Genomic DNA, 21514 nt, shown 5'->3' with positions numbered 1-21514 from the left:
TTAAGCAAGGTTTTATTTTTCAGCATTATCATAATATAAATTAATCTCCATTTACTGCGTAGTTACCGACATTAAAATTCTATATGAACGGGGAGAAAATTAAGTAAGTGCTCCTGCAAATGGAGCCTCTTCTCAATCCAAAGTATTTTATTTTTCCTCTAGGAAAAAGTTCTAGGAAACGTCTTCAAATCAGGGCCTTAACACGGCAAACCATTACGTTTGTGTTTGCAGAGTGAAGAGAAGAGCCGGCAGTTACAGGAAAGGTTAGAATTGGCTGAACAAAAACTCCAGCAAACGATGAGGAAAGCAGAGACTTTACCAGAGGTAGAAGCCGAACTAGCCCAGAGAGTGGCAGCACTTACCAAGGTGAGTCATTGGAGCACTATTCTTAAAAATTAAGTTTTACCTCGCTTTAAGAGGATTAAACACCTGCTTGTACTTTTGTTTTGCCCCTACCTCTTGTTTCTGACCCCTGGGAGGTGACATTTATTTTGCGATACCATTTCTACTCCCTCAAAATGAAATAAAAAATCCAGAGTGATTAAAAAAAAAAGCCACATTTCCCTTCTCTGTCACTTGATGAAGATCAGGTGGAATATCACAATTTAAAAATACCTTTGCCTTAAAACACAAAACTATTTTTCTTACAAGATATGCAATACAGCAGTGAATGTTATGAATGGACTTCTGATTTTATCCAGGTATAATTGTCGGGTATCGAGAGCCTTGAGATTTAAAACTTTCTTCATTTGTTTGAACATTAAGATATTCTGAATGATGCTAAGAGTAGTCCTAAGAAGTAATTGTTACTGTTATTTCATGACTGTGCTGGTACATGTTCTTTGCATGGAGTCTGATGCTTAAAATATTGTAACATTTTAGAATATCAGTTGTTACAGAACAATATTTGCTGGAGCTGGTGTAATATGCATGGACTAATATACTAACTTTCATGTACTTTGAGCATCTTCCTGTCTTGTAACTAAATCTGCAGTCCATTGTCAGTGTGTAGCTTAAAGATCCTGCTTGTTTTAGAAGTTGTTTTTAAATGCATCCCAGTTCCTTAGTACTGGATCAATTTTAATTCATTCCTTTTTGAGAGGCATTAATCTCCACCATGATTTGTCATCTTGTTAAAAGATTTTAAAGATTAGAAAAACATTTCTGAGCAGATTACCTCATCTTAATATCCCATGTTTTGGAATTTCATTAAAATGTTGAATCTTTTCTTGTAAACTGTTTTAAAAAAAGTACTTTTCCAGAAATGCTAGTGTTTTATGCATTTTCTCAAATTAGGCTTGGATCAAAGCCACCTCCCCCCCCCCCCCCACTGTGCATCACAAAAAGTGTAATAAATGGCAATCTGTGGAAAATGTATTTGCGTGGCAATCATCCCAGACCTACAGTGATCCATTTGCTTTTGGTTTTTCTGTCCTTAGATTCAAGCTTTAGTTCTATTAAAGCTGCTTGTCTGAACTCTTCTTGTATTCCCGGTCTGTGCTATATACACTGACCCTTTCTGGCTTCTGTAGTTTGATCCCGCTGTGTCTGGAGACTCTGGGGTTAAAGAAGCTAAGTTGCTGGAACTTGCTTCAATGCTGAGGAAGGTAGATGATGTCCAGATACCCTGCTTGCCTGCTGCTTGCTGCTTTTTCCCCCTTTTTTTCCGTAATCCGAACCATGACAGGAAGTGTGCCAACCCACTTATACAGAGGTTCAGGAAATGTCTGTCAATCTGCGGCATACAAAATTTGACATGGATAAAATCACTGTTTAAGCATGGGCTGTTTTTTTTTCTTCCTTTTTAAATCATTTCAGATGCAAGACAGTTATTTCAGCAGGGAATCCAGAACTGAAGAACAGATGGGTAGAGTCTAGTTCTTCCAAAAGATTCTGGACTCTGATGTATTTTTGAAAAAATTGCATTCCTTCACCTCTGTCTCATTTCAACTAATTTTACATGTTTAAATGCTGACTAAATAATACGTTTTAAAGCCAGGTTTTATGTTTTGCACTGCACATCCAGTACAGAGCTTGTTTCATGCTTCTAGTGCATTGTGCTTGTGCCCTGGCCTGTTTTCCGTGGGCTGGAGCCGTCAGAAGCTCAAACCAGTGCTGTGTTTTATTGGCAGGCCGAAGAGAGACATGGGAATATAGAAGAGCGACTACGGCAGATGGAGGCGCAACTGGAGGAGAAGAACCAGGAGCTGCAGAGGGTAAGCGATAGGCCCATCACCTTTGAAAAGAAGCCCAAACACTCAATTTCCTTGAGTAAACATGCATGCTTCCAGTCTTGCTTGGCTATGGAGTTATTAAAATAAATCATTTGGTGATCATGGCCCTGCACGTTTTTTTTCTATGTTTTTTTTAACAGTGGATGGGTTAGGTTTGATAATCACTTTGAAAACGTACTTTGCAATGATGGAAGAAATTGGTATAATTTCAACAGCTGGATGCATATAGATTTCATACACGGTACTTAGAGGAGAGCAGTATTGAGATGAATTGTTTGTGGTCATGTGAGTTATTCAGATTAAGTTATATATATTCTATCAATGATGGATTTACTATAAACTGAGGTTCTGTAAAATGCCAATTAAGCAAGGATTAGTGTAGTTTAAAATTCAACATAACCTTAATTTATAGTACATTTATTATTAGTAGAAAAGATACAAAAACTTTTTTCCTTCTTAGTTTTGATCTTTTTTTATTTTCTTGGGAGTTCAGTTTTTTTTCTGATTTTCTAGGCACGCCAGAGAGAAAAGATGAATGAAGAGCACAATAAACGGTTATCAGAGACTGTGGATAAACTGCTTTCTGAATCAAATGAGAGATTACAGCTCCATCTAAAGGAGAGAATGTCTGCTTTGGAAGACAAGGTAGAAACTGCCAAATCTCATTCTGTAGGACATTTGCACAGGTCTGTTTAACCAGTAGGGTCACTTGAAACATGCCCTTAGGAGCAGATACTGCTCATTAAAACCTAAAGAGAAAATATTTCCAAAAGTCATTGACTCCTAAAAAAAACAATTTTAGATTTGTGTGTAACTTAACTGTAACAGTGATTATTTGTGAGTACATTAGTATTTTTGTGTTATTATTTAGAATGCACTCCTTCGTGATCTGGAGCACACTAAAAAACTCATTGAAGAAGCACATCATGAGAAGGTACTTGATATCTTGCTGCAAGAACGTTTTCTGAGCTTTCTATCTTCGAATGCCTGCTTTCTGCCTTTGAATTCTACATACTGTTTTTATTTAGAGCTTCTGTAAGTTGGGGTCATTTTGTAGCATTAAAATTTTCACACAGTGCCTTGTTTAAATGTCCTTAATCTGACTTTTGTGTAATTTTCATTCTTTCTGATTTCACAGTGGAACTAAATCCAGGAACTACAAAAAAGTACTTTTTTTCCCTCTGAGATATGGAATTGTTCAGACAAGTTATTACCCAGGAACAGTTACATGGCATGATGTACAATGAAAATATAGCCAATGTCAAATTTAAAGTTAAGTAACTTTTACAACTATGATTTTTCTGACTCTTAGGAGCAACTTCTTATTGAAATAGAAACTATGAGGGCTGAAAATGAGCAATCAAGAGCAAGAGGCACTTCATCGCTGCATCATGGGTGAGAGACAACATTCATAAATCCTTGCTGTGAGATCCCTTGGGGGATAAAAAGTGCTCTATAAATGCACTTTATTACTATTCCCTATTTTTCATTGGAGCAGCTTTCTGACAGAAATACCAATACCAAATCTACAAAGTTGGTGCCGTGTGTTCCCTCTGAAAATGCCCCTATGCTTGTGTCTTAGCCGGCCCCACCTCGGCAGCACACCTGACTTCAGGTATCCTGTATCGGCTTCCTCTATGATGGACAGTCACGCGGATCACTACAGCACAGCCATGGTGCTGAGACGCCCCCAGAAGGGACGCCTGACAGCTCTCCGAGACGAGCCCTCGAAGGTGAGGGTCTGCTCAAAAGGCTCGCTCTTTAAAAAGTGAAAAAATTACATTTAATACACACTTTTTTAATATTGTCTGTTGCTGTAAAACAAATAGCCCCTTGGGGATAATAAAAACTCTCTCTTCAAGTATTAGAAAATAAGACCTATAGTCTTGAATAAATACACTTCTGGTTTTCTTCAGCTGTTTTTTTTCATTCATTTATTAATTTTGTGACCTGTATCTTGGCTTAAATGAAGACAAGAGTTCATTGATCTTCTGTTTGAAATGTTACAACAAACAAGTGAAAATGATTGTTTTACATTTTTCCCTTTGCTTTCTTGTGGGACCTCAGAAGCAAGTAAGTCATATATGGAATAATTAAACACTGTAAAGATATTAGTCACATTGTATTAAATGTTCGTAAGTCTCCAGCCCCTTCATTCCAGGAACTTGGCGCAGACCTTTTTTTTTTTAATGACAAGAAAGAGGTAAAGTGAGGTGTTATCTGCTTGTAAATAGAAACTCCTTTTGGTTTTGTATTATGTTCAGGGCAGTTTATCGTATTTGATGCCTCCTTGGGCAATGATCGTCTGTTTTGTAACACATACTGCTGAGTTGTTCATATTGTGAGATTCTTTGCATGTCTTAGTCTGAATTTGACTTCAAAAGGCCACCTCGGAGCCTGTTTTAATGACCTGCTGTGCTTTTCTGCATTATCAGGTACAGACCCTAAATGAGCAGGAGTGGGAAAGAGTGCAGCAGGCCAACGTCCTGGCGAACGTGGCACAGGCGTTCGAGAGCGATGCGGACATGTCTGACGTGGAGGACGACAGGGAGACCATCTTCAGCTCCGTCGATCTCCTCTCCCCCAGTGGCCAAGCTGATGCACAGACGCTGGCTCTGATGCTGCAAGAGCAATTGGATGCCATCAACAATGAAATCAGGCATGACCACTTTAGTAACGATAAATGGATTCCAGACCACTTCAAGCAGGAGAGCAGCACCCACCCAGGAGCTCACAGTAGGCATTATGTCAGCAGCTCAAGAGGAAAATTTTAAAAAAAAATGCTTCACCAAGTGAATCAAGAGGGATATTTAGGTAGATTTTTTCAAGCCCCAAGTGGAATTTTGCCATTATACTGGGTTTAGCACCCCTTATCTTTCGAATAGTGCCACAGGAACTTCAGGGGCCAAGCAAATTCTAGTCCAAGGAGAGAAGTACAACCTACTGATCCACTAAAACCACTTCCAGCAGCAACCTGGTTATCTTTACAGGTCTCATTATTGACCAGACCGCTGTGCTCTGACAAGATAAGTCAGTCTTTCAAAGTCAGTAACCCTTCTAAAGAACTCCCACCAGTTGTACGTTTTTCACTGCCAGATGTGTTTTAGAAGATTGGTCACACGACAATTTACATCTATTATTTAATAAATAGATACAAATGATTTACGTACAGATATTGGGTGTGTAAAGTACTACACAGAAGTAGTCGAAAAGCACAATTTTGATGTATAACACTTTTTTTAGTCAGATTCTCTTGTCTTTATAATACACCTGTGATTGTGATTTGAATGCTGAAAAATACTTTCTCAAAACCCTTACATCCTAGACCTCACGTTGCAGAATGAGCAAAGAGAACACCTGACCAAAAGGCATTAAAGTTGAATCTTGGCTTTAAATTAAGCCTTAAATTTTAGTTTGCTGTTTTTTAAGCCTATGTTTTGTTTTCTACAATTTTGAGTTGTCATTTTATTGTTGCATCAGACCCATCATCGATTCTGGGTTTAGAACAGGGAATAGGGATCAGAGACATTCTTGTCAGGTCAGAGCTAGGCAGTCCAGTTGCCCAGCTCACACCGTCATTGGGACCCGTCAGGAATTGAATTTTGGACCCTGGCATTACAGGTGCCATCTTCAGGCAGTCCGTGCTGCCCAGCACTCTTGTCTTTTGGATCTACTTGTCGCTGAGTGCCTTCAGAAAGGAGCTGTTTCCAGCCGCTCACAGCTGAGCCTCTGTTTTCAGGATGATCCAGGAGGAGAAGGAGACGACGGCCCAGCGGGCCGAGGAGATCGAGAGCCGGGTGGGCAGTGGGAGTTTAGACAATCTCGGCGGCAGGTTCAGGTCCATGGGCTCCATCCTCCCGCCCTACACTGGCTCGTCTCTGGGAGGCTCCTCTCCCCCCGGCAGTGGACACTCCACCCCTCGGCGAGTCCCACGCAGCCCGGCCCGGGAGGTGGACCGGCTCGGCGTCATGACCCTGGTGCGTTCACCCAGCCCTTTCGTGTTGGTTTTCGCACGGTGGTGTTGGAGCGTGAGCTACGCTTGTTTTAGGCTAAGGAGCTGATTTTTATCTTTAACACTTGTTGCTGCATGAGTAATGGGAGTTATTTTCCTTAAATTGTTTGCTTATCAAGTGATCCCTTTTCTGTTCTGTGGCAGTAAGCATTCTTTCATAGATGTGTACTTTTTGTATCTCTGACTCCCTTGAAATATTGCAGCATGGTTTTAGATTTTGGTTTTCAGAGAACAGTATTTTTCTAACATGCTGTTTGTTCCTTGCCTTGTTTCTCTAAAAAAAAAAAGAGCTGTAATACCATTAAACCATTTTTGTTCCTTTTTGTTTTGTTTGTAGCCCACATCCCATGATACATATGTAATCCAGACCTCACTGCCCCATCAGAATGTAGTTTATTCTTCCAGCCCCTGTCCTAGTTCAGTCCTACCATATTGTGATTCTCCACACAGCTGTCAGGTACAGATGAATCTAGCAATGTGTGGAAACTTGGGGTCATATTTGTACAAAGGGTATTCATATTTTCTTCATCAACATAAAGCTCAGAATTGCAGGCCTACAAGCAGAGCCAAAGCTCCGATATCCTCTGATCTCTTCCAGACGCCTTTTTGTTTGTGTGCTATTTTTACCACAAGCTGTTTTTTGCAAGATTATTTTTTCTCCGTTAGAACTACGGTGCCCACTTTTCCCTTTCAGTCTTTTTTTCCTGTGTGTGTTATGTTTGGTGGGATTGAAGAGGAAATGGCCTGTTATCTTTAGCAAGAAACCTTCTCATTTGAAGGATGGCCTCCCAATGAATATTTACATTGGAAATGCCAAAACAGAGCTCTCACTTGATTGAATAAATTAAAATAAACTACTTTTATTTTCTCCATTTCATTCTGTTTTTCATCAGTAGCATACTACCTAGGGCCATTAATTCAAAATTGGAAATGTTGGGGTTTAAGATGGTTACCTCAGTGCGAATGTGACCCCCAGATTATACCAGCAAAAGTGCTTGTTTGTTGTCCCAGGAGAATGATATTCTATGTGACCGCTGTCCAAGTCTTCTGTTGTATCACTTACACTTTCACGTCTTGATCAACGTGTTTAAATCACTACTTATATTCAAAACGTTGAATATGATTTCTCAGATTTAGTTATTGAAAGTCTTTACAACTTTTTAGTTTTTGAGGATCTAACATATTGCTTTCCATTCTTCTTTGTTTTCCTCTGCATGATTGTAGAGTTTAATGTCGATTTTTGTGCTAACTCCTCTTCCCTTTCTTGCACGCTTCCATCAGCCTAGTGATTTACGGAAACTCCGTAGGAAGGTAAAAATTATGCCTGGACTGGGTCTATAATTAATACAAAAATGCAGGGTTGCATCCAAGATTTTTATACATTGCAGCTGTATGAAGTTACAGTTCCTGTTCTGCTCTTAGAAATATTAAAAAATGTAGTTAAATCTGCTCATATGTGAATTATCTTGTTTTCTTTGTTAACTTACACATGGCATAATTAATGATTTATTTCCCATAGTGGAAAAATAAAAAAAAAATGAAGATTAACAGATCAAATTAAGTCACCACCTTTTTTCCAGCTCTCAACCAAGACACCAGAACTGTACGGGAAAACCTGCTTTTAGTGTAGTCTAAACGTACATTTTTGTTCCAAAAATACTTTTGACTTGTCACCTTTTCTCTTTGGGGATACTCCATTTTCTTTCTTAGCGCATATTTGTGCTTATTGCCTTAAGATATAGGGTGCAGTTATATGGGTCTTTTTCTTTTTAGTCTGCAGGATCACAAGATGACAAGGCTACAATCAAGTGTGAGACATCCCCTCCTTCAACCCCGAGGTCTATGCGATTAAATAAGGGTGCCATTCATGCAGCCAGTCATGAAGACATCAGGGATATTCGGAGGTAACTGCAACAAACATGTCTGAAGTGGAGGTAGGCTGGTAAGTTGTCCTACCTTCACGAAAGAAGCACTGTGGGAATTAAAGAACAAGTAATAGGTTTATTTCATGCTGAAAAGAGAAAAAAGAAAACACAACGTTTCGGCTGTGGAGCTGTCTTCTTTACACCCAAAGAAGGCTCCACAGCCTTCTTCTCTTTTCAGCTTGGTTTAAACTTATTGACGCAGTATTGACTTACAGATGCAGCTACCCACCTGAACTACTGGCGGAATTAGTGTACTAGAGGCAATAAGAGAATGTTGCTTGCATACAAGCGATGTACGACGGGTTCCATTTGGGTATTGGTCAAGGTATTGCTCATATTTTAAAAAAGAAAAAAATCTGTATAAAATGGATTTTATTTAAAAAATGACTATAATTACAAAAGAAAAAAATTGTCTCCACAAAAAACACAATCGGCCAGAGTGAGAGGCAGGTTAACTAGCACCTGCTTTCATTCCTCCAACGTGGCCACAGAGGGAGACCAATGAGAGGAGCTACATTACCCAGAATGGGTCAGGCTGTCACTCAAAGGAATATTAATAAGGCAAATAGGTGAGATCACTGCAGAGCTCTCCATACACAGACGCAGGAGAGTGACTACAAATAACAGGCCATTTTGTAGGTAAAAACGCATACAGTATCATGTGAAACGCGTATCCTGTCACATTCTATAGCTTGTGCACCGTTTTTCCATTGCTTCTTGCCTTTATCACAGTTGCCAGAAGCACAGCTAACTACAGCCTGCACGGAGGCTGTAGTTAGCACGGAGTGCTCTCGGAAATGTTCAGTCTGGGACTGAGAATGTTCTGCTTAATGGAGGGCTCCATCATTCACAGGTGAAAGGGGAATCTAAAAAAAGTTGTTTGCAGTTCAACAGGTTCCCAAGATGGCCAGGGCAGTAACCCCAGCAGCAGCAACAGCAGCCAAGACTCCCTGAACAAAGCTCCCAAGAAAAAGAGCATCAAATCCTCCATTGGCCGATTGTTTGGCAAGAAAGAAAAGGGTCGTCCTGGCCCACCTGGTAAAGAGTCAACAGGACAAGGTTTGTTGGCTGACAACTTTTAACACTGACCATCTCTATATTGTGAAGCGTAGAAATTAAATTAAATCTGTTAGGGCACACTGCTCATTATTTTTTCCTATTAGGTCATTTGTGACTCTATTGTTAACATTAGTTTATTTTTCCTTAGATGCACATGATTAAAAAATTAAGCCAAACTTGAGTCTGTTCAATGTTAATAGAACTGCAAACCTATAGTGTGTTTTTTTAATTATTTGCTATTGTCAGTGCTGGGTTTTGTCATCAGGATTTCATTTAAAAGCCTCAAAATGTAGTTGTTGTTAGTCATTCTTCAACAATGATTGTTTTTTTTATCGACTTCATTTACTTTTTTACTACAAGATTGCTTACCATTTACTATCCTGATAAATGAAATGTTGCATTAATGGTTCCCTCAAATATGAACTGTAATTTTAATCCTGTCAACACAGCAGGCACTCCGGAAGCTGAGAATTCTCCACAAGATGCCTTAGGACTTAAACTTGGAGGACAGGTGGAAAAAAATAGGAAGCTGCAGAAAAAGTATGTGAATTTTTTTAATCATTCATGTTTTTGCATGATTTTGATAATTATGGTTAGCACTTGATTAAACACATTGCCTTGTATGCATATCACGTGCCTCTAGACAGTGTCTTGCATTCACTTCCTGCAAACATTCATGGCAACAAAACTGTTCATTTGATTTTTTTTAACTACTTAATTCTGTGTTTGAATGGATTTATTTTATTCCCATGTAATTTTTCTTGTTGATTTGATTTTATGATAATTCTATATTGATGTCCATTGCAGTGGATGTTTAAAACTCATTCATTTAACTGAATCATCGTCATTTAATTAAACACTTTATTTAGCTCTTATTAGTTTGCTTTTACCAACTTTGTTTTGCCTTTTTATTTTCTGACTTCCCCTTTTTTCATCCTTTTCTTTCATATCATATATATATAGTGCAAAATCAGGGTAAGTTAATTTATTCATGGTTTTACCCCTCATTAATGCTGTGGATGCTATATTAACCCTTCATTCTGTACTATAGGGTGCAGTTTGGCTTGGAATGCTTTACTAGCTTATTAAAGAGTTTTGTTCTTTGTCTTGACTTCTGTTTCCAAGTGTATTTTGTATATTCCAGTTACAAAGGAGCAAACGCCTCTAAAGTTTGTAAAGCATCTTGTTGCAGTCATAATACCACATTCCTTTTTTGGCACGGATCTGAAACAATTTGCAATCTAAAAGGATGTCTACTATTTTGTTGATCGACCGCATATTTAATTTTAATGGTTACACTGAATTTTCTTTTTCATCAAGAATGCTTTTAAGCCGACGCGGAGAATAAATATTCCAGTAAAATGTTAACAAGATGCCGTTTTTGAGAAAGGATAAATTACTATTGTTAGAGCAATCTTTTTTTAGTATGGGGTTATAGATTAGCAGATGTGGAGCATGTTTTGAGGGTTCATTTCCATTGTGCATTATAAACATTGAGGACCATTCATATGTCTAGAGCTAAATTGTAAGATCGTTTCAAAAAAGGACTATTCATTAAAGCGAACTGCTCTGTAATGGTTCTAGTTTTTCAAGTCTGAAGTAGAGAGTATACACTTATTGACCACTGTTTACATGTGAAGTGTATTGCTTTTACAGATACTTGTCATACTTTGCTCATACTTGGGATTAAACCCTGCAGACAATTAAAGCTGTTAATATTATACATTTCTTAAAATTAGAACATTACAGGCGGAAGTCTGCTCTTTAATACTAGAAAGAATTGACTTCATTGAAGGCAACACTTTCTAGTTATGTATTATCTGTTTTATCTCTATATATCCATTAAACTGCTTGTGACATGTTTTGTACTTGCTATGGTGGTGTCCTGGGTTTCTGCTGTTTGTCTGGCTCTCTTGAGTGTTATTTACTAACAATATAATAAGGCTGTTAAACCTCTTGAATGGCTGTACTTATTGAAAAGCTTCAATTAACTCATTGACACCAGGGCTATGCTTAACTGCAATGTGCACTTCCAAACATTTTCAGGATTATTAGTTTTTAAGATCAGTTTTAACAGATGCAAGGACAAAACTGTATTTGTGGACACTTCGTGTTTTAGCCGTGGCAGAAATTTGCACAATAACATGCACTTTGCATTAAAGTTAGAAGAGGTAATGTTTGAAAGCACATGGTTGTGTATTTTTAGGAATTTGGAATGTAAGTGGACTTCCTTTTCAGAATATCTAAATAACCTCATTAGAATTCCACTTGTTTTTATAATGCAGTTTTTTTATAATATAGTTCAGAATATGTGCTAGGTGAAGGAGTATTGCTTTAATCGGGCATTGTGTGCATCTCTGTTATGAACACAGATGTTCTAACTCCTTTTAACCCTACAGACACGAACTGCTGGAGGAGGCTCGCAGGCAGGGCTTACCCTTTGCACAGTGGGATGGCCCAACTGTTGTTGTATGGTTGGAGGTAAGACGAGTCCTGTCGCTTTGAGTACATGGACTTCTCTCGTTGTGGTTCTTTTTATACGCAGTGAGCTTAGTTCTAAAGGATTCCAGAAAAGAGTAGGAGCATTGAATAGGGAGTATGGAACAAGCTACCCAGCCATGCTGTAGAAGTCGATACCCTAGTTTCTTTCAAGCAACAGCTGGATGAGATCCGGGGATCAATTAAATACTACCAAACAGGCTAGATGAGCCAACTGGCCTCTTCTTATTTGTGACCTTTTTTTATGAATGACATGAAGAGCATTCTGCATTTTTCTTCAGGAGTTTTTCTTGTGTGTAGTTTTAACCGTAGTTAATTTGGGGAATCTTGTGACCGAGTGATGCTACGCTCACATCTTGTTTTTTTTCCTTCTCTGCTCAGCTCTGGGTGGGGATGCCAGCCTGGTATGTGGCAGCTTGCAGAGCCAACGTAAAAAGTGGTGCTATAATGTCGGCACTGTCCGACACCGAGATCCAGCGGGAGATAGGGATCAGCAACCCTCTGCACAGATTAAAGCTGCGCCTTGCTATTCAGGAGATCATGTCTTTGACGAGCCCTTCTGCACCCCCGACATCCAGAACGGTAAGCTCTCTGCGACAGCCCATTGCCATCTATTCCCCAGGTCGCTGAGACATTTAAAAATTTGAACAAGTGCTTTAAAGGGTGATAGAAAATATCGTAGTCTGAATGATTTCTTAGATGTAAAAATATACTTCTGGAACAATGGTTTCAAGCCCGCACCTGCAGTTTTTTAGCTGAATACCCCTTTTAACAGTACACAGTTGCTTAGTCCCTGCTATTTGCTTCTTCCCAATTGCTCCTTCGTAGGCTCCAGGCAGTCCTGCAGATACTCATTCACCAGCACAGGACAGCAAAGTGCATCTCACTTCATGGCCCATTAAGTCATTGAACTGGCTATTCGTATAGAATAGATCTCCTGTATTTCCCTTAAACTAGAGCCCCTTTGAATTTATAATTACAGGTGTTTTCATGAGATGTACATTTTTCTTTACCTCGTGCTTCTTTTTTTGTCCATGGAATATAAGCGTTTTCTAATGTGCACATATTAAACATTTTAAAATGACACCATTTTTTAATGTCAAGTGTTGACAGTTTTTTTACATTTGATCAAATTGCTAAAACTTGTTCAGTCACTATAACCAATATTGGTTTTGTTCTGCAATGTGAAAAATGACTTAATTGTGGTTTGTGCTATTAAAAACATATGAACTTTTTGGGAAGGAGGGCAAGACTTGGATTCCAGACTTAAATTTATTTTTTGAAAATAGTCAAAACGGCCAGCTCAAGGCAAACTGTTCATGACCCTTAATCATTGCATGTTTTAAATAACATGATCTGTCGAATTTCAAATAAATCTTTCAGCATGATGCACTACACACACTAGTATGTTCTAAGCCAATGAGTTTGCTTAGATTTTCACAGAATTGCTTGTGCCAGTGCTTGCTATTAATTAACGTACCTTGTGCTTCAATATTCTGCCACCTTTCCTTTTTATTTCTGCTTTCCTCACAATGGATTGTGATTGTCACTCACTGTGGGTCATGTGATTAGTCCACGGGGAATGTGTGGGTTACACACGAAGAAATGGAAAATCTTGCAGCCACACCTCAGACGGTTAGTTCTTGCACTGCTGTCTTCTCCATTTTCAGCACTTTTGACTTTCCACTTATCTGTTCTGTGGGCTTGTGTATTCGTCTCAAGTGTACCTTTACTAATCAGGAGGGATTCTTCTTGCAGATACAGTCGCAAGAAAAGGTTTGTGAACCCTTTGGGATTTCTGCATTAGTCATAAAAATCTGGTCTGATTTTCTACTAAGTCACAATAATAGACACACAATCTGCTTAAACTAATAACACACAAACAATTGTACTACTTGTCAGTACTGAACATGTCGTTTAAACGTTCACAGTTTAGGTTGGGGAAAAAGTATGTGAACCTCTAGGCTAATGACTTCTCCAAAAGCTAATTGGAGTCAGGTGTTGAATCAATGAGATGAGATTGGAGGTGTGGGTTGGAGGTGCCCTGCCCTATAAAAAAGGCACACAAAGGTTGGTTCCTAACAGAGTGTGCTCTTCTCAAGAAAGGGCTGTTCATGTGAACCATGCCCCAGTCAAAAGAATTATCAGAGGACCTTAGGGTAGAGATGCATAAAGCTGGTAAAGGCTACAAAAGCATTTCTAAAGGCCTGGGTGTTCATCAATCCACAGTAAGACAAATTGTCTACAAATGGAGGAAATTCAGTACTGTTGCTACTCTCCCTAGGAGTGGGCATCCTGCAAAGATCACGGCAAGAGCACAGCGTACAATGCTGAAGGAGGTGAAAAAGAACCCTAGGGTAACAGCAAAGGACCTGCAGGAATCTCTTGGACTTGCAAAAGTCTCTGTTCATGTTCAGTGTTTTTCTTATAGTGGCCACAAGAATGGTGTTAATGGAAGGACACCACGGAGGAAACCACTGCTCTCAAAAAATAAACATTGCTACATGTCTCAAGTTTGCAAAAGACCACCTTAATGTTCCACAACACTTCTGGGACAGTGTTATGTGGACGGATGAGACAAAAGTTGAACTCTTTGGCAGAAACGCGCAATGCTATGTTTGGAGAAAAAAAAGCACTGCACACCAACACCAAAACCTCATCCCAACGGTGAAGGGAGCATCATGGTTTGGGGCTGCTTTGCTGCCTCAGGGCCTAGACAGCTTGCTATCATAGAGGGAACAATGAATTCAAAATTGTATCAAGAACTTTTTCAAGAGAATGTCAGGGTAGTGGTCCGTCACATGAAGATTAATAGAAGCTGGGTGATGCAACAAGACAATGACCCGAAACAGGAGTAAATCAGCAATAGAATGGCTTAAACAGAAGAAAATCCGTGTTCTGGAATGGCCAAGTCAGTCCAGACCTCAACCCAATTGAGATGTTGTGGCATGACCTGAAGAGAACTGTTCACGCAAGGAATCCCAGAAATATCAACGAACTGAAACAGTTTTGTAAGGAGCAATGGTCTAACATTCCTCCTACCTGTTGTGCAAGACTCATCAGCAGCTACAGTAAACATTTGCTGCTATAGGAGGTTCTACCAGTTACTGAATACTAGGATTCACATACTTTTTCCAGCCTGGACTGTGAATGTCTAAACGATGTGTTCAATATTGACAAGAAGTAGAATTGTTTGTGTTATTAGTTTAAGCAGATTGTGTTTGTCTATTTTGATTTAGTTGAAGATCAGACCACATTTTTAAGAGTAATTAATGCAGAAATCCAGGTAATTCCAAAGGGTTCACAAACTTTCTTGCAACTGTATATCTGCTGTCTTAGTGTGCATATAACATGAGACCATTTCTCCTTTGCCTAGGAAATCTTCTCCTTTTCAAATGGTAGTTTAATTGTGCCCTACTTGTCTTTAATATTTTCAGTAATATAGAGTAATAAAAGTGTGATTTCAGGAGTTCCTTAAACTTTGTGTGCAAGTCAGACCTTTTTACAAATATTTCTAATGACATATCCAGAAATATCTCTATGTTGATGACTGGAAACTGTAGAACTTCATTTTTCAAGCTTCAGCCATGCAGTTGCATTAGAAAAGGATATTGTCATGCTGATTGGGGATATGGATTATCTCAAGCAGAGTACATGCCTTTAAAAGAAAGAAGAAACAATTGCTACTAATTTTTTAATTATTCTTGTCCTGGGATCTGGGGCTAATTCACCTTTCTTTACTTGACCACAATGGATTTTTTTTACTAAGCACTGACAATCTACTAACACTTCTTAATTTTCTCTTTGCACTTCTAACAATGCTAACAACAGGAGGATGAGGAGGGCAGCTGGGCCCAGGTTTGCCATTTTTCTGTCTATGTGTTGTAGACTTCTAAATGTTGTAAATCATGACTAATTCTGGAGGAAAGGTATTGAAGGGAGCCAAGCAGTAAAAGCTTCCCTACTCTCGGTTCCCTGCTTTCTAATCTTGCCCTTTTTATGAAAACTTTGTCTTCCATAACTTGTAGGAAGTCTGAAGTCATATATCTGTTTCTTCTAATGACTACAGTTAAATCCAGCATCCTAGCTAGTGAAGTTGGAGCTGTTTAATAACCAAACTTCTACTTAGTACCTACAAGAATCTAAAAATTCTTCCTGTTGCCTCTTAGAATGACTAGACACATTAAAGACCTGCACCAAAGATGTACCATTCTAGTTCCCTGATCATTTAATACCAGGATGTACTTTTAAAATGAAGCAAACGTCTGGCCTGTTGATCTTGATCACATTTATGGAACAGATTAATTTGTAAACTTCTGCGAATGTGCCACATAATCCACTAAAACAGGGACATATGAGGGTTGTAAATTTTCAGATATATTTGAAAGTACTGTACCATTTTATCTACTGTATTTCTGCAAGAAAAGTGTCCCTAAAGAACTGACTAGTGAACATCTGTGGGGGGGGGAAAAGTAAAAAAAACTTACATTTGCTGAAAAGTTAGTCAGTACGTAACAGCATTTGCTGCTGAGCCATGGATCTGATTCTGAATGGCAGCCTTAACCCTGAATACTTACGAAAGTATTTCAGTTTTTTAGAAAATTCTGAGATTATTAAAGAGTGTTTTGCAGAGCAAAAGAGCAAAAAGAATCATACAGTGTTATTTAAGTATCTTTTCAAAACAATGAATTCACCCTAGATCTTGTTTTTGTAGACACTAGCGTATGGGGATATGAATCACGAATGGATTGGCAATGAATGGCTTCCCAGCCTGGGACTGCCTCAGTATCGGAGCTACTTCATGGAGTGCCTTGTTGATGCTAGAATGCTTGACCACTTAACAAAGAAGGATCTGCGTGGCCAGCTAAAAATGGTAGATAGTTTTCACAGGTGAGGAGATGCATTGTGGATTTGGATTGAATGCGCATTTAAACCAGGTGGATTTTTTCAAATAGTTTACTAGGATAATGAATTTATAGTGCTGGAAATGTAATTATTCTGTGAATTACAGTCCAAAATAGAACATTTAAAAAACAAAGTTGTTAGAATATTGCCTCAATTGCTTGGTTTTTGTTAATGGGGAAATGAAGAAATGCACTGACCATCAAAAATGAATGTGCACTAAAGACTGTATAGACTAATCTAAGGAGTTGATATGAAAGACTACAAGCTCCCTCTGGTGTCAATATAAAACGGAATAAAAAACTTTGGATATATGTGAAAAATTGAGCAAATACTTTTCTGTAGCGAGTCATTTTAATGTTTCTGTGGTTTTCTTTCCAAAACAGAAATAGTTTCCAGTGCGGGGTAATGTGCCTGCGAAGGCTAAATTATGATAGGAAAGAACTTGAAAGACGAAGAGAAGAATCCCAAGTGGAACTTAAAGGTAATGATGGATATTTTCTACCTTAATCCTAGATCTGCAGCTGCCCAGTGACTTGCAAATTCTGTTTTAAGTCATTCAACCACATACCACTTGTATCACAAGTATTTCAAACTGTGACACTTGGATGGTTTGTCACACAATAAAACCCCTCAGATATTTCTAATCTGTATTCCACCGCCAGGTCTTGGAAGTATTTGTTGTAATGGGTGAAAGCTTCTCATGTCAATATATTTATTGGGAGATTTGGTTTCACAAGAGCTCTTTGCCTGCTGTTTCAGATGTGCTGGTATGGAGCAATGACCGAGTGGTCAACTGGGTTCAGTCCATCGGTCTCAAGGAATATGCAAATAACCTGTTGGAGAGTGGAGTCCATGGTGCACTACTTGCCTTAGATGAAACTTTTGATCACAATGCTTTAGCGCTGTTGTTACAGATACCCACCCAGAACACACAGGTACACTTATTTCATTTGTATAACATTTAGTTTGTGATTTCCATGTTATGCCTTCATTGCATTGCAGTTGGTTGACTAATGTTTCATATTAGTTTCTATTTCCCCTTTTGTCTCCAGTCTTTTGTAGTGCTCATCTGGACTGTACTTAGCCAAGTACCCACTGTGATAAACATTCCTGTTAAACTAGGGAATTCTTAGAGGCATGTGAAGTTCAAACATTGTATTTAGCCAAAAGAATGCTTAACAGACATCTAATAGTTTCTACCTTCTTTGTGCCTTTTGAGTGTTTCATACACATGTAATAGGATGCAACTGATAGTCTTAATCTTATTAACTTTTGGAGGTTTCATTGTTAGGACTATTACATCAACAGCTTAGCTTGTTTCTTTCCACTTAGGCAAGAACAATTCTAGAGAGAGAATATAATAACCTTCTTGCCCTGGGTACAGAAAGAAGACTGGATGAGGTGAGAAAAACTAAATATGCAGCTCTTTGAAGTTAATTTTGCCTGTAAAAAAACAATGTTGAATTTAAAATTATTGCTGGATGTTACTATCAATGGGCTATTTTTCTCTACTTAAATACAAAATTCCAGTGTGATGCCCTAAATTATAAATTTAAGCTTTTAAATGAAAATGTCTAAGCTGTTTTATTTTCAGCTGAACAGACTGTAGTCTGATTTGGTGAAATGTGGTTCTTTCCTTGTGTGGCTAGGATGATGACAAGAATTTTAGGAGGGCTCCATCCTGGAGGAAAAAGTTTCGTCCAAAAGACGTTAGGGGGATGAACCCTGGGTCGGCGGAGACTCTTCCTGCAAACTTCAGGGTGACAAACACAATGTCCTCACCATCTATTCAGCCAAAGAAAATGCAAATGGATGGTATGACAGCAAAATATTTTGATTTCATGGGCATGACAACTGCATGTCTAACAGCTTTATAAAAATACGCTAATCCATCTGAATTGATATGAGTTTTTATGCTTATCTTTTTTTTAAAGTGAAATCCATAACCACTTATGCATTTACAAGAAATCTGCAGAGAGCAATTGAAATATCTTAATTTCTGACAGTGCTAAAATGCATGTTCCCTTTTTAGGCAGCTCATGCACTTGATATTGAGAACTTTCCTAGAAAGCATTTTGAATCATATTTTCTGATATGATACTGAATATTTAGCGTAGGTAATTTTTACAAATCTTTTTAGTGTACATTGTTTGAATAGTGTATGTGTTCTTTAGTTTTATTGAACAAATAAAAACGTACCCTTAGCAGTCTGTAAAATGGCCAACTGAAAAGACCAGCTGTTTATTAGATTCTGCTTTGCTTTGTTTGCTAACATTTTTGGATTTGACTAACTGCATGTTGTATTGCACCTTGTCTCTGGATGGTTGGGACCAGGCAGTATATCAGGAGCTCAAAGATTGGATTCTGCCACAGTAAGGACCTACTCGTGTTAACACCCTCTCTTGGTGAGTTCCAATGTCATGTCACCATACATGATCATAAGTCATTTAACTGGAAGAGCTTGTAGTTAGTGGACATTATTCCTATTGATTACTATTTAGTAACTCCACAAGTACAAAATTAAAACAAATCATTACTGTTTGGAAAAAGTTACTTCATAAGGATTGACTTAGTGTTCACTTGTCTGTATGAAAACTGGGGAATTTAGACTAAATGATGTCAGTGGTTTCATGATTTAATAAATATAAAGTCACCTTAAATGTAGGTCATTTATCAGGAATTTGGTTCAAGTTTTTCTTACCTATAGAAAATTTAATCATCTTGTCAATTAAGTAAATCCTTTGTTTTCAAGGTAACCAGTATTTTACAGTTGGCTATCTGCTCACAAATGAAGACTTTTGAATTTTCTTTTCTGTGTGTTAAGTATTTTCTCTTACATCGGAAAAAGGATTAGTCTTAATACTACATCTGATTGTTTTTGTGCAGCTTCGAATTTTTCTGAGGTGTGCAGAAATAGAACAAGTTTCATGACATGCACTGTCTGTAGCAGAAGGCTTGAGTTCTTATATGTAGCTGACACAATGTGAATTATCTACTGATTACTCATAATTTGCACTGACTTTGTTCTTTTCTCTTTTTGCAGTTTATCCCCACTATTTCTATCGATGATTAAACAGCATTAAATCAATTGAAGACTACATTTCTGAAATCAAGATGAGATCTGTGACATTGTTACTTCTTACAAGAACACTATAAATATTTTATTACAGAGTTTAGAGAATTCACAAATTTCCTGAATACCATAGAGAAAATATTTTAGAATGAAAGTTTCTTATATTTATGTAAACTGATTGGATATTTCATTTACTTAGACCTAATACTGTATCATTGTCTGTATTCATTTTGCTTTTTTCCTTCAAATTCTCTTGTGCCCTTATCAAATGTAAAATCCTTTCAGATGTAACTGAATGTATCATGAGTCTGAAGGTTGTATATTTATCTACAGACATTATCTAATCTTTATTTTTTATATATATATACCTGTTTGTGCATTGACCACAGACTGTTTTTTTGTTTCTGATTTTAAATGTGGGGTTTAAGCTAAAGTGACTTTAACACGAGTGCATTTCTAAAAGTCCTTTTTTTCACATTTTCTTAATGGTTGATTTAAACTTTTAAATGCAACTTTTAGGTCAGTTTCAATTTCTGAATTTCAAAAACTGGTGAAATCTTTCAACTCTTTAGCGTTTTAGATCGCTCTTTGGTATGTCAGGAGGACTGAAGATCAGGGTGTGGAAAATGTGAAAAATAATTGAGGTTTGACCACCACCCCAAAACACACACACACACACTCAATATTTGTATATTTGTGCATCTCTGTAAATCATTTACTGTGATACCAAAATGTACTTTGGAAAAGCCATAGAACTATGAAGAAGAGAGTCACTTATAGATGCGTTGTTTGGCTATAAGGTCCTTTCAAGTAAAAATACTCAACCAGCCACAGATGCTGAAACTTTCCATTCCTCTCTCTTCTTCATTAAAAGCTTAAAAGAAGCTGATGCAACGCGTTTCATTCATCATGGACCAATGCCTGATCACTGTGGTCTCATTTCAAGTGGGAAGTCAGTAGAAGGTGGCACAATTTTCATAACCTTCTAATGCATTGTATGATGACTTTAAGCCTTATTTTTGTTTTTACTTTTTTTTGTGTCACTTTGTATAACGGTTGTCATTTCCTTGGATCGTATCCATGGCTGAAGTGTTTCTGAATGTGTATTCACTTGTCATTGAACACCAGGTTTCTCAGTATTTATATAGACTCATAATGTTGGGAAATCGACAGACTCATTAAAATGTTTTTAATGTACTGATTTATTTTACCTTGTCTGTTTGATAAGACGTACGTAAAACTCAAATCATGTTACCCTCATGTTCTTCGTTTTGTTTTCTCATTTCAAATTTCGTGACCTTGTAACAAATATGTACAGTCTGACTACTTTTGAACTATTTTTATCACAGTATTATTTATTGCTTACTTTCAATAAAATACTGAAACTTTTATTTTCCACTGCCAATAAAAAAAAAGACTGTGTCTTTGTTTAAAAAAATCATTGTTGCATGTAGTAGTAATTGATCCGATTTCTTTATACAAAGGATTTCATTAAAATTGCATTTTTTTTAAAAAATGGTCTTTAAATGCTTTTGAACTTAATAAAGTCGTAACAATTTTTGCAATACAAAAGGTTTGTTTTTTTTTGTTTTAATGTTGCAAAAATTGCACAATACCAACAGAGGCTAAGAAAAGTTTTTTTAAAAAAATACGGTTGCATTAACTTTTAAAAGGAGAACTACATCCTTATAAAGGTGTAACATACACAACATTTCGGTGGACGAAGGCACAGTATAACACGAAAACGTGCATTTACTCTCTAGAAAAATTAAATACACGTGCAGGTGGCGTAGTTTTCGAAGCGTTT

General features: G+C 37.7%; 1 protein-coding gene across 4 annotated transcripts in view; it reads left to right on the top strand.

The window, feature by feature from the left end:
- Nucleotides 1–21279, top strand: part of ppfia1 (PTPRF interacting protein alpha 1) — a 42455-nt gene extending 21176 nt beyond the window's left edge. Inside the window, exons 9-32 of one of the 4 annotated variants that reach the window (XM_088934484.1) lie at nucleotides 232–366; nucleotides 1533–1607; nucleotides 2133–2216; nucleotides 2748–2879; nucleotides 3106–3168; nucleotides 3547–3629; nucleotides 3817–3967; nucleotides 4670–4893; nucleotides 5974–6211; nucleotides 6584–6703; nucleotides 8020–8150; nucleotides 9058–9230; nucleotides 9680–9770; nucleotides 11630–11711; nucleotides 12111–12311; nucleotides 13302–13364; nucleotides 15561–15587; nucleotides 16444–16619; nucleotides 17018–17115; nucleotides 17394–17569; nucleotides 17967–18035; nucleotides 18284–18449; nucleotides 18969–19039; nucleotides 19678–21273. In XM_088934484.1, coding sequence (XP_088790610.1) covers nucleotides 232–366; nucleotides 1533–1607; nucleotides 2133–2216; nucleotides 2748–2879; nucleotides 3106–3168; nucleotides 3547–3629; nucleotides 3817–3967; nucleotides 4670–4893; nucleotides 5974–6211; nucleotides 6584–6703; nucleotides 8020–8150; nucleotides 9058–9230; nucleotides 9680–9770; nucleotides 11630–11711; nucleotides 12111–12311; nucleotides 13302–13364; nucleotides 15561–15587; nucleotides 16444–16619; nucleotides 17018–17115; nucleotides 17394–17569; nucleotides 17967–18035; nucleotides 18284–18449; nucleotides 18969–19027 — 2817 coding nt within the window. In that variant the 3' untranslated portion in view covers nucleotides 19028–19039; nucleotides 19678–21273. Of the gene's footprint in view, nucleotides 1–231; nucleotides 367–1532; nucleotides 1608–2132; nucleotides 2217–2747; nucleotides 2880–3105; nucleotides 3169–3546; nucleotides 3630–3816; nucleotides 3968–4669; nucleotides 4894–5973; nucleotides 6212–6583; nucleotides 6704–8019; nucleotides 8151–9057; nucleotides 9231–9679; nucleotides 9771–11629; nucleotides 11712–12110; nucleotides 12312–13301; nucleotides 13365–15560; nucleotides 15588–16443; nucleotides 16620–17017; nucleotides 17116–17393; nucleotides 17570–17966; nucleotides 18036–18283; nucleotides 18450–18968; nucleotides 19040–19677 lie in introns of all 4 variants that reach the window. The other 3 variants (XM_088934480.1, XM_088934483.1, XM_088934481.1) reach the window with 3 other exon arrangements.
- The last annotated feature ends 235 nt before the right edge of the window (nucleotides 21280–21514 follow it).

Source organism: Atractosteus spatula, chromosome 16 (assembly GCF_055471065.1).
Source record: "Atractosteus spatula isolate fAtrSpa1 chromosome 16, fAtrSpa1.hap1, whole genome shotgun sequence".
NCBI lineage: Eukaryota > Metazoa > Chordata > Actinopteri > Semionotiformes > Lepisosteidae > Atractosteus > Atractosteus spatula.
This window is presented reverse-complemented; position numbering and strand designations above follow the sequence as displayed.